Genomic DNA, 11,175 nt, shown 5'->3' with positions numbered 1-11,175 from the left:
GGGTTGGGGGGTCCTCGCCACATCCCCGAAGCTTGTGTGGGGATTGAGCCTGTGCACCCCATGGTGACCGCTGTGGGTATGGGGTGGGGGCCTCCGTGTGCCCCCCCCCCGTGGGATTTTGGGGGTCCCCCGTGGGATTTGGGTCTCCACCTTGCTCCCATCCTCATCCCGCCCTCCCCAAAACCCCGGGGCCGTGGGGGGGTCCCCGTAGGGGTCCCCCCGTCCCGTTGGCCCCGCAGAGTTGCGTGCGGGCGCCCCCCTCTCACCCAGTTCCTCCCGGCTTCTGCATTACGGCTTCTATTTTTTAAATTATTTATTTATTTTATTATTATTATTATTATTTTTTTATGATCTGCCATTCTTCCTGTTGCCGCCGCAGCGGGACGGGAAGCGCTGCCCGGCGCGGGGCGGCCGTGGGCGTGCGGGGGCGGCAGGGCCGGGACCGTGGCTGCAGCGTGGCTGTGCCGTGGCTGCAGCGTGGCCGTGCCGTGGCCATGCCGTGCGCTCTCGTGGCTGCACCGTGCCCCGTGCCGTGGCCAAGCTGTGTGGTGCCGTGGCTGTGCCGTGGCCCCGAGCTGTGCAGTCCCGTGGCTTCACCGTGGCCGTGCCGTGGTTGCACCGTGGTGGTGCCGTGTCCGTGCTGTGCCTGTGCTGGGTCCATGCCGTGGCCACGCCGTGGTGGTGCCGTGGCCGTGCCGTGGTTGCGCCGTGTCTGTGCTGTGTCCGTGTTGTGTCTGTGCCATGGCCGTGCCGTGTCTGCACCGTGGCCGTGCCATGGCCACACCGTGTCTGTGCCATGTCTGTGCCATGTCCGTGCCGTGGCGATACCCTGGCGGTGCCGTGGCCGTGCCATGTCCACACCGTGGCCGTGCCATGGCCGTGCCGTGGTGGCGGTGCCGCGTCCCGCCGGTGGCAGCCCGGTTGTGCTTGGCGCGGCCGAGCCCAGCAGCCATTTGTCACGCTGGCTGCAGGAAGTTGGAGCAGCGCTGGGCTTTTGTTCCCAAACCTGCTGGCTAAGCACGGCCGCCGCCGCCGCGCTCGCTCTTGCACAGACACACACGCGCCTCCGGGCTTTTTTTTTTTTTTTTTCCTCATTCTCTCTCTTTTTTTTTCCCTCCCTCTCCTTTTTTTTTATTTTTTTTTTAGGGGGGAGGCTGGCAAGAAAAGCCCCGGCTGCTCACTTGCTGCCCGGGCTGAGGGGGGGGCCGCCCGTGGGCCGTGCACGTGGGTGCTCACACGCGGTGGTGCCCGCGAGGGTCTGGCCTTGCACACGCGTGTGCCCTGCTCCTGGCATGTGGGGGGGGGCTGGGACCCCCACCCTGGGTGCTTGGGCATGGTTCAGGGGGGGTTCCCTGGTGTGCACACACACGCGTGTAGGTGGGATGTGCACACGCAGCCGCACGGCGAGGCCACGCGTGCCCAAAAATGTGCGTGTGCAATGCACGGCTGGGGCGTGCGTGTGTGCAAGGCGTGCACATGGGGTGGGCTGTGAGCTGCAGGAGTGCACACGTGTGTGCGTGCGTGTGTGCAAGGCGTGATCCATGAGCTGCAGGAGTGCACACACGTGTGCGTGTGTGTGTGCAAGGTGTGTCCTGTTAGCTGCTGGAGTGCGCACGCGTGTGCGCACCGCGTGCCCTGTGTGCTGGAGTGCACACGCGTGTGCAAGGTGAGTCCTGGGTGCAGCAGGAGCATGAACACGCATGCACACACACACGTGTGCACACACACACACACTCACACACGTGTGCACACGCGCGTGCAGGGGGCCGGGGGTCAGGCCGAGGTGAGCCCTCCCCGTTGGGTTCAGGCGCAGTTCAGCCGCATGCCATTAGGCAAATCAGCCCCGGCAGCCCCCGGCCCAGCCCCCCCCCCCCCCCCCCGGAACCCCCCACCTCTCCACCCCCAACCCCCCCCTCGTCGTTGTCCCGGGCTGCCCCCGGGGCTCCGAGGAAGAAGAGGAAGGAGGAGGAAGGAGAGGAGGAGGAGGAGGAAGGGGAGGAAAGGGAGGAGGAGGAAGAAGAGGAAGGAGAGGAAGAGGAGGGAGAGGGGGGAGGAAGAGGAGGAGGAGGAGGAGGAAGGAGGGGAAGAAGAGGAAGAGGAAGAAGAGGAAGAGGAGGAAGGAGAGAAGGAAGAGGAAGAGGAGGAGGAAGAAAAGGGGGGAGGAAGAAGAGGAGGAGGAGGAGGAGGAGGAGGAGGAGGGGGCAGGGCAGCCCCGCGGCGCGCAGCGGGTTAAAACTGGGGGGAGGCGGCTCGGGAGGGCCCGGAGCCGCAGAGCCTTCCTCCTCCTCCTCCTCCTCCTCCTCCTCCTCCTCCTCCTCCTCCTCCCCCTCCCCCTCCCCTTCCTCCTCCTCCTCCTCCTCCTCCTCCTCCTCCCTCTCCTCCCCCGGCCGTGCGCTCAGGGCGCACACCGCGCTCCGCCGGGGCTCCTCCGGGTGCGCCCCCCCCCCCAGAGCTCCCCCGGTTGCGCCCCGGGGGGGGCCATGGCGGTGGCAGCGATGCGAGGGGCTCCCGGGGGGCCCTCTCGCCCCGGGGGGGGGCTCTGAGAGCCCCGGGGCCGCCTCCGCCGCCCCCCCCTCCTCCTCCTCCTTCTTCTACTCCCGGCCGGGAGAGCTGGGGGAAGGGAAGGGGAGGGGGGGGGCCCCCATTGCGCGCCCCCCCCCCCTCCTCCTCCTCCTCCTCCTCCTCCTCTTCCTCCTCCCTGGGCCATGTACGAGGGAGCGGAGGTGGCGGGGCTGCCCCCCCCCCCCGGCCCCTTCCTCCGCATGGATTTCTACGGGCCGGCCCGGGGCTGCCTCCTGCCGGACAGCGGCCCCCCCCCGCCACGGGGGGCTCCGCGCCGCGCCCCCCCTTGGAGCAGCTCCGGCCGCTGTAGGTACCGCGACCCCCCCCCCACGGGGAACAACCCCCCCCCCCTCCTGGGATCCCCCCCCCCATATCCAGGGATCCCCCCCTCCCCATCCCGGGATCCCCCCCCCCTCCCTTCTTTTCCTGGGACCCCCCCCCCCCCTTCTTGGAATTTCCCCCCCCCCCCACGGGTCTGGGGGCTGCTGGGGATGGGGAGGGGGTCCTGAGGATTGGGGGGGGCTGGGGGCTGGGGGCTGGGTGCAGGGGGGGCTGGGCAGTGGGTGCTGAGCTCGGGGGGGGGGTGCTGGGTGCGGGGGGGGGGTGCTGGGTGCCGCCGGCTCGGCCATAAACCCTTGCCCTATTTCGGGGCCCATGGGGCTGGGTGAGTTTGGGGAGGGGGGGGGGAGTCAGGAGCTGCCCCCCCCCAGCCCTTCCCATGAGTGGGGGCCCCCCCAGCAGCAGCGCTGCCCCCCCCCTTGGGATTTTTGCTCCCCCCTAAATCCGGCTGCGGGGACCCCCCCCCCCCAGCCCTGCAGGGTTGGGGTCTCCCTGACCCCGCTCCCCTTCCCTGCATGGGGTTGAAATGGGGGGGGGTCCTGGGGGGGGGGGGGGGCACAGCCCCTCTGTGTCCCTTGGGTGCCGGGGGGGGGGGCTGCTTTTAGCAGGCAGGGGTGGGGGCAGCGCTGCTTTGTGCCTCCAGCACGTGTGCGAGGGGGGCTGCTGGGGCTGGGGGGGGGGGGGGGCGTGTTGGGGTGGGGGGGGGGCCCCATGGTTTTTTCCCCCCCCCCCCTTCACCCAGCCACCCTGGCCCGCTGCCATGCCCGCTGATAAGGGCTCGGGAAAAGTCCTGCAGCGCTCCACGGGACTTTCACCCCCCCCCCCCCGATAAGGGCTGTGTGTGGGGGGGGCTGCTTCGCTCCTAATTTTTGGGGAGGGGGGGGGGACACACACACAGGGCATTGCGCCCCTCTCCGTGCCGCCGCTTCGCCCTCCCTGCAGCAGCACCCGCTGCTTTGTGGGGTACAGAGGGGGGGGGTCCTGTTGGCTGTGGGCCCCCCCCCCCCTCGTATTTTGGGTTGGGGGGGGGGCAGTGGCTGCCCCCATTGTCTCGACCTTTCCGCTCTTATCGGCGGCGAGCGCGGCGCGAGGGGGCCTTTGTCTGCAGCCGGGGCTGCCGCGGGGGCCGGGGCTGGGGGGGCTCCCTGCACATATTTTCTGTGCCGGGGGGGGCCACCTTTAGGGCCCCCCCGGAGCGCTCAGGGCGTCCCCAGCTCCGTTGCCGTGCCCTGATCCCCCTTATGGGGTGGGGGGGTCCCATCCCTTCCATCCTCCCCCCACCCCGGTTTTGCGTGGCGGTGCCGGCAGCACCGGGAGGTTGCGGTGCCCCCCCCCCAAACCCCCCCCCCACACTTTGGGCCCCCCCCCCCCCCGGCACCGTGACCACTGCCGGCCCCGGGGGCACCTCCGGGCTTTGGTCACCGTGACCGTGACCCCGTGGGCAGCGGGTGCTGGCGGGGATCCCTGGCCGGACGCCCCGTTCCCGACGTCACACCGAGGTGTCCCCAGCCCGCGGTGCCGTGGGGGGGGGGGGACACAATTAAAAGGGGGGGGGGGGGCAGCCAGGCTGTGCCTCAGTTTCCCCCAGGGCTGGGGTTGGCCCCGGCGCCGTCTGCTTGGCGCGGGGCCGTGGCGCTGGCGGGGAAACTGAGGCACGAGGCGGGTCCCCAGAGTGCGGGGGGGGGCACCTTGGGTTTATATAGGGCTGTGTCCTGCTGGGGGGGGGCCGTGTCCTGCTGGGGGGGGGTTATAGGGTCCCACGGGTGTGGGGTGTCCCCCGCTGTCACCTCGGTGAGCCGGGACGGCCGGTGGCACGGGGTGGGGGGCACCCCGGCACTGGGTTGGGGGGGGTTACTGGGTGAACTGGGCCCCCCCCAGTGCCTGGGGCTGGGCACCCTGCAGCTCCTGCCCCCCCCCCTCCCTTTTTCCCCCCCCCCCCTTCCCCAGGAATTTGGGGCATGCGGGAGCCTTATCTGCAGGCAGCCTGGGCGGGCGCCCACCGGGCCCCTCGCTTTGGGGCTCGGCCTCATGGCACGGGGGTGGGGGCACCCAGCGAGCCCCCCCCCACCCTTCTAACCCCCCCATTTATTGTGCGGTGCCCCCGTACCCCACCGGGTGCCCCCTGGGGACACCCACCCCCACGATGGGGCGCGACGTCCGTCCGTCTGTCCGGCCGTGTGGGTGCTTTCCCACGCTTGGGGCGGGGGTCTCAGGGTGGGGGTGTCTGGGGGGGGGGTCTCGGGGTGCCCCCCAGGGCCGGTGGGGGCCGCGGGGCGGAGGCGGGCGCCTTCACCCGCCCGGGGATGCTCGGGAGCTGCAGCATCTGGCGAGCAGCTGGGGCCGCTTCCTCTCTTACTGCTGCTGGGGGGGGGGGGGGGAAACCGGCCCCCCCCCCTGCTCAGGAGGCGGCGGAGGCGGGGGGGGGACACAGACACAACCCTGGTGTCCCCAGCAGCCCCTCCTGGCTGCATGCACCCACCCCCATGGGAGTGAGATGGGGGGGTTGCGCCCATCCTGTGCGCTCAGCACCTTTTTTTTTTGAGGGGGGGGATTATTTATTTTTTTTTTGCTCTGCCCCCCCCCCCCCTTCAAGGCCTGACAGCGCAACGAGGGAGGGGCGCGTGGTCCCCTCCCCGCTGGCACAGCCGTGTCCCCGTTGCGGGTGGCGGTGGCCGGGGATTCCCGCAGTGCTCGGAGGGGGGGGGACACACACACATAGGGACGGGGACGGGGGGGCTCCCACCTCGCCCCCCCCCTCTCCCTTCCCCTGCGCTCAGCCCATCCAACCCGCGAGGAAGTTCTTAAATTATAGAAAAGAGGCGATCAATTATGGGCGCCGCGCGCGCCGTCACCTTCATGGCTCCGCTCCCAGTGGCAGCGGGGATTTATTCCCTGCCACCCGCCAAGCTCGGCCCTGGCCGTGTCCCCCCCCCCCCCGCCCTCTACCCCCCCACCCCAAGAACCCAGCCCCTGGCCCCCATGGGGCCCCCCCTCCGCCCCAGCCCCAGCCCCGCGCCGGGGGAAGCCGTGATCCGCCCCGGCGCTGCGGTGCTGGCAACGTCCCCGCGGTGCTGGCAGCGTCCCCGTGTCCTCGGCAGCCAGGTCGAGCCGTGCCGTGGCTGGGGGGGGGGGGACACACGCTGGCTTTCTGGGTGGCTTCGGCCCTATTTGTGCCCCCCCCGTTTGTCCCCGGTGCCGCGTGCGCCCCCGACCTTGGTGGTGCGCCCCGTGCCGCCGGCACCCAGCGGGACCCCGCTTTTGGTGCCGCGCCGGGGTTGGGGACCCCCATGTGCTCTTCCCACCGATCTATGGCGTTAGGGTGCAGCCCCCCCTCACCTCCCACGACCCCCCCAGGCCGATTCCACGTGGCTCCGAGCCCCCCAGTCCCGTCCCACAGCACCCGGTGCCGCCGGGCGATCCCCGGTGCCGCGGGGCCCTTTGTGGGGCGCAGCGCGGCTGGGGCTGGGGCGCGGGGCTGGGCTCCCCCGCCGGGCCCGGCCTTTAATATCCTGTCTGACTGGTTCACTTGGCTCGGCCCTGACGAAAAACATTCGCAAACATCCTGAGGAGCCGGGGAGCGCTTAACCCGTGCCTGGCCGCCCCGGCGACAACAGCCGGGGGGGGTTTCGGGGGGGTCCCGGGGGTGCCCAAGGCGACGGGGCGCGTGCCACCAGGATTTGGCGCACGCAGCCGGGGCTGCTGCAGCACACGGGGAGGGGGGTGTGGGGATGAGGACGGTGCTGTCCCATCCCGGGGGGGGGTGGGCGACGCCTGCAGCCCCCCCCCCGGCCCCTGCACGCGTGCGTGCCCGCACGTGCGAGCGAGTGTGCGGCGCCGGGCCCCTCCCGTGCAAAGCGGAGGGGGGGGGGGCCACGAGGCTGCCGCGCTCCCTGCAGACGCGATCAAAGCGGCGCGGGGGGCTCCTGGGATGTGGTTTTTCTCTCTTTTTTTTTTTTTTTGTCTTTCCCTTTTTTCTTTTTTCTTTTCTTTTTTTTTTTTTTTGTCTGCCTGAATTCCACATCGGCTCTGCGTGGCCTGGAAATGTCAAGTTGCATCTTCCCAGCTCGCCTCCTCTCCCCGCTGGCCCCGTGCCGAGCTGGGGAGGCCCCCGGTGACCCATCCCCACGGCCGGCCAGCAGGATGGGGGCACAGCAGGGCCGTTTCAGGGGGGGTTCCCAACTTGGGGGTCCCCTTTTCCTGAGCGTTTCTCCATCCCCGCAGCCGTGGAGACGCAGAGCACCAGCTCGGAGGAGATCGTGCCCAGCCCGCCCTCGCCGCCGCCCTTGCCGCGCATCTACAAGCCCTGCTTCGTCTGCCAGGACAAGTCCTCGGGGTACCACTATGGCGTGAGCGCCTGCGAGGGCTGCAAGGTGAGCACCCGGCTGGCCCGGGGGGGCTGTGCCACGCTGTGCCATGCCGTGCCATGCCGTGCCATGCCGTGCCATGCGCCCTGCCATGCACCCTGCCATGCGCCGTGCCACGCGCTGTGCCGTGCCGTGCCATGTGCCGTGCCATGTGCCGTGCCATGCGCTGTGCCGTGCCGTGTGCCGTGCCACGCCGAGCCACATGCCGTGCCTCCGGGCGCTGACGGGGCCTTGCGGGGGTCCCCAGGGCTTCTTCCGCCGCAGCATCCAGAAGAACATGGTGTACACGTGCCACCGGGACAAGAACTGCATCATCAACAAGGTGACGCGCAACCGGTGCCAGTACTGCCGCCTGCAGAAGTGCTTCGAAGTCGGCATGTCCAAGGAGTGTGAGTGTGGGGCGGGACGGGGACGGGGACTGGGACTGGGACGGGGACTGGGACTGGGACTGGGATGAGGACAGGGACTGGAATGGGGACGGGGACTGGGATGGGGACAGGGACTGGAATGGGGACGGGGACTGGGATGGGGCCAGGAACTGGGACGGGGCTGGGGTGATCCCCCTCTTGGATGCAGCCAGGGGGGGACCCTGTGTGCCGTGGGCAATCCCAGCCGCCCCCTTGGTGTCCCCCCCCAGCGAGGGGTGTTGGGGGGGGGGGGGACACGGGGGGAGCCCCCGGGGGCTGTGTCAGCGCCCGCCCGTTGCCCGGGCGACGCATGATGGATGATGTCAGAGATAAATGACGCCGATGAGGCCTCCTGGCGTCTGCGTGCCAGTTGTCATGGTGCCCGGCTGCACCCCCCCCGCACACCGCGGCATCGGGGGGGGGGTTAATAAATGGGGGGGCGATGCTGGCTGTGCATGGAGGGGGGTGCAGCTGCCTCGCCTGGCCCCCCATTGACACCCCCAGAGCCCTGCCCCATCTGCGTGCCGCTGGGGGACCCCCACCCGGGGCTGGGGGCACTGCTGGGCTCGGGGGGCAGCACCCCGGGGGGGCTCCAACGGCACCTACAGGGGGTGTCCCCCCCCCTCTGCCAGCTGCCTGCGGTGATGAGCGCAGTGTCACGGCTGCAATTCCCCCTCCCCAGTTACCCCGGCGCCCCCCCCTCTCCTCTCCGCTTTATTGGATTTCGCTGCATGGCCGTGAGCGATCTCCCCCCCGTCCCCAGCAGCGCCCCCCCCCGCCCCCCCCCACCCGCCTGACGGATGCGGTGTCGCCCCTAATCGCCTCCTAATGACTGCAGGCCTTTTATTTTAATTTTTAATTTTTTTTTTTTAAAGCGAAGCCGCGCGCCGCCGGCCGTTTGTCAGCGCGGCGGATCCGGCGGGCGGGTGGCGGCGGTGATGATGGGGGGGGGGGGGGAGTCCCGGGGTTGGGTGCGGGTGGCGCTGACCCTAAAAATCCATCCCCGCAGCCGTCCGCAACGACAGGAACAAGAAGAAGAAGGACGTGCCCAAGGCGGAGTGCTCGGAGAGCTACATCATCACGCCCGAGGTGGAGGAGCTCGTGGAGAAGGTGCGCAAAGCCCACCAGGAGACCTTCCCCGCCCTGTGCCAGCTCGGCAAATACACTACGGTGAGTGCTGCCGCGGGGAGGGGGTTGGGGGGAGCTGGGACCACCCCCCCCGGGCACCCCCAGCCACCCCAATCTGACCTCCCCGCGGCGGTCCCGCAGAACAACAGCTCGGAGCAGCGGGTGTCCCTGGACATCGACCTGTGGGATAAGTTCAGCGAGCTGTCCACCAAGTGCATCATCAAGACGGTGGAGTTCGCCAAGCAGCTCCCCGGCTTCACCACGCTCACCATCGCCGACCAGATCACCCTCCTCAAAGCCGCCTGCCTCGACATCCTGGTGAGAGCGGGGTCAGGGGGTGAGTGGGGAAGGGCGCACGGTGCCCGCAAGGCGCTGAGCACCCCCGCTTTGCTCCCCAAATCCCCCCCCTGGATCCCCCTCCCTCAGATCCTGCGGATCTGCACGCGCTACACGCCGGAGCAGGACACCATGACCTTCTCGGACGGGCTGACGCTGAACCGCACGCAGATGCACAACGCCGGCTTCGGGCCCCTCACCGACCTCGTCTTCGCCTTCGCCAACCAGCTGCTGCCCCTGGAGATGGACGACGCCGAGACGGGGCTGCTCAGCGCCATCTGCCTCATCTGCGGAGGTGGGTGCCCCTTTGGGGAGGTGAAAAGGGGGCTGTGGGGTTGCCCACCGCGCCCCCAGACCCAAAGCTGTGCAGGAGAGACCCTACAGAAACAAGCCAGTCCCCTCCCCAAATTGCTGACCTACCCTTCGGTGCTCTGCTGGGGGAGCTGGGCCACATCCGGACCCCCTGCGTGGGTGGGGGGGCGCAACGGGACGCACGCAGGCCCCCCCCCGTAACCGATGTTCCCCCTCCCTCTTGCCCAGACCGCCAGGACCTGGAGCAGCCCGACAAAGTGGACAAGCTGCAGGAGCCGCTGCTGGAGGCGCTGAAGATCTACGTGAGGAAGAGGAGGCCCAACAAGCCCCACATGTTCCCCAAGATGCTGATGAAGATCACCGATCTCCGCAGCATCAGCGCCAAGGGTGAGCGCCGGGGAGGGGGGGGGGGGGGCAGCACCCAGCTGGGGCTCGGCGTCCTCAGTGGGGAGCATCCCTGGGGCTCAGCATTTTGGGGAGGGGTCACCCGTCCTTCCCCAGGGCACAGCAGCCTCCGGGGTCCCCCCCACAGCATCCCCTGGGGACGTGTCCCCGTGTCCCTTCTGCCCTGGAGCTGCTGAGTGGGGGGAGAGGAGCGGTGTGGGGGTGGCACCGTGGGGGTGCCGGTTTGGAGTTGCCATTATGGGGGTGGCAGTTCAGGGTTGCAGGTTTGGGGGCGCCTATTGAGAGGTACCACTTCAGAGGGGCAGGTTTAGGGTTGCTGTTTTGGGGGTGCTGTTTTGGGGGTGCCAGTTTGGGGTTGCAGGTTTGGGGGTGCCTGTTCAGAGACGCTGCTTTAGAGGTGCTGGTTTGGGGGTACCAGATGGAGGTTGCAGGTTTGGGGTTGCCCATTCAGAGGTGCTGGTTTGTGGGTTCCAGTTTGGGGGTGCCAGACTGGGGTTGTGGATTTGGGGGGGCCTGTTCAGAGGTGCTGCTTTAGAGACGCTGGTTTGGGGGTACCAGATTGAGGTTGCAGGTTTGGGGGTGCCCATTTGGAGGTGCTGTTTTGGGGGTGCCCATTCAGAGGTGCTGCTTTTGGGGTCCCAGTTTGGGGGGAGGGGGGTGCCACCACCCCCTGACCCCCCACCCATCACCCCGCAGGCGCCGAGCGGGTGATCACGCTGAAGATGGAGATCCCCGGCTCGATGCCGCCCCTCATCCAGGAGATGCTGGAGAACTCGGAGGGCATGGACACGCTGGGGGGGCAGCCGGGCAGCCCCCGAGCAGGCAGCCTGGGACCCCCCCCGGGCAGCTGCAGCCCCAGCCTCTCGCCCAGCTCCAACCGCAGCAGCCCGGCCACGCACTCGCCGTGACCCGCGCCCGGCGCGCACCAGGACAGAGCCCGGCCGCCGGCACAATTTGAGGGTGGGAGCAGCAGGGGGGGGGGGATGTGCCCAGCTCCCCGGCTCAGGCTGCAGCCCCCCCAGTGGGGACGGACTCCTCGCAGCCCCCTCAAAGAGCCGGCACAGCCCCGGGACCCACCCCCCCCTCACCCCAAACCCCTTTTTCCCCAACCGGACCGGACCCAGCGGGGAGCAGCGCCCACCCCTGGCCCTCTCCAGCCCCGGGGGGGCTGCGCAGTGCTTCGGTTGAGTTACATTTCAGGGGCATGGGGACCCCCCCACACACACCCCGGGGCTCTGCCACGACCCCAGGGACCCCCTCCCCGACCCCATTCCCCCCCCCCCGGCCCCACCAGCACCAGCACAAACGGGATCGCGACCACA

The 11,175-nt window shown here is 69.5% G+C and overlaps 1 protein-coding gene across 2 annotated transcripts; it reads left to right on the top strand.

The window, feature by feature from the left end:
* The first annotated feature begins 2,690 nt into the window (after positions 1–2,690).
* LOC309891645 (retinoic acid receptor alpha) lies at positions 2,691–11,169 on the top strand. 2 transcript variants are annotated; one of them, XM_082785991.1, is made up of 8 exons: positions 2,691–2,868; positions 7,123–7,271; positions 7,513–7,654; positions 8,682–8,842; positions 8,942–9,118; positions 9,227–9,431; positions 9,677–9,835; positions 10,550–11,169. In XM_082785991.1, the coding sequence occupies exons 1-8, from the start codon at positions 2,706–2,708 to the stop codon at positions 10,759–10,761; spliced, it is 1,368 nt and encodes a 455-aa protein (XP_082642117.1). In that variant the 5' UTR covers positions 2,691–2,705; the 3' UTR covers positions 10,762–11,169. The 2 variants fall into 2 exon arrangements, with proteins under 2 accessions (XP_082642117.1, XP_082642116.1); XM_082785990.1 differs by having other exon boundaries at positions 8,682–9,118.
* The last annotated feature ends 6 nt before the right edge of the window (positions 11,170–11,175 follow it).

The sequence above is a fragment of the Aythya marila genome (assembly GCF_965140915.1).
Source record: "Aythya marila genome assembly, contig: HAP1_HAP1_SCAFFOLD_1182, whole genome shotgun sequence".
NCBI lineage: Eukaryota > Metazoa > Chordata > Aves > Anseriformes > Anatidae > Aythya > Aythya marila.
The sequence above is the reverse complement of the archived record's forward strand: the minus strand, read 5'-3'. Positions and strand labels throughout refer to the sequence as shown.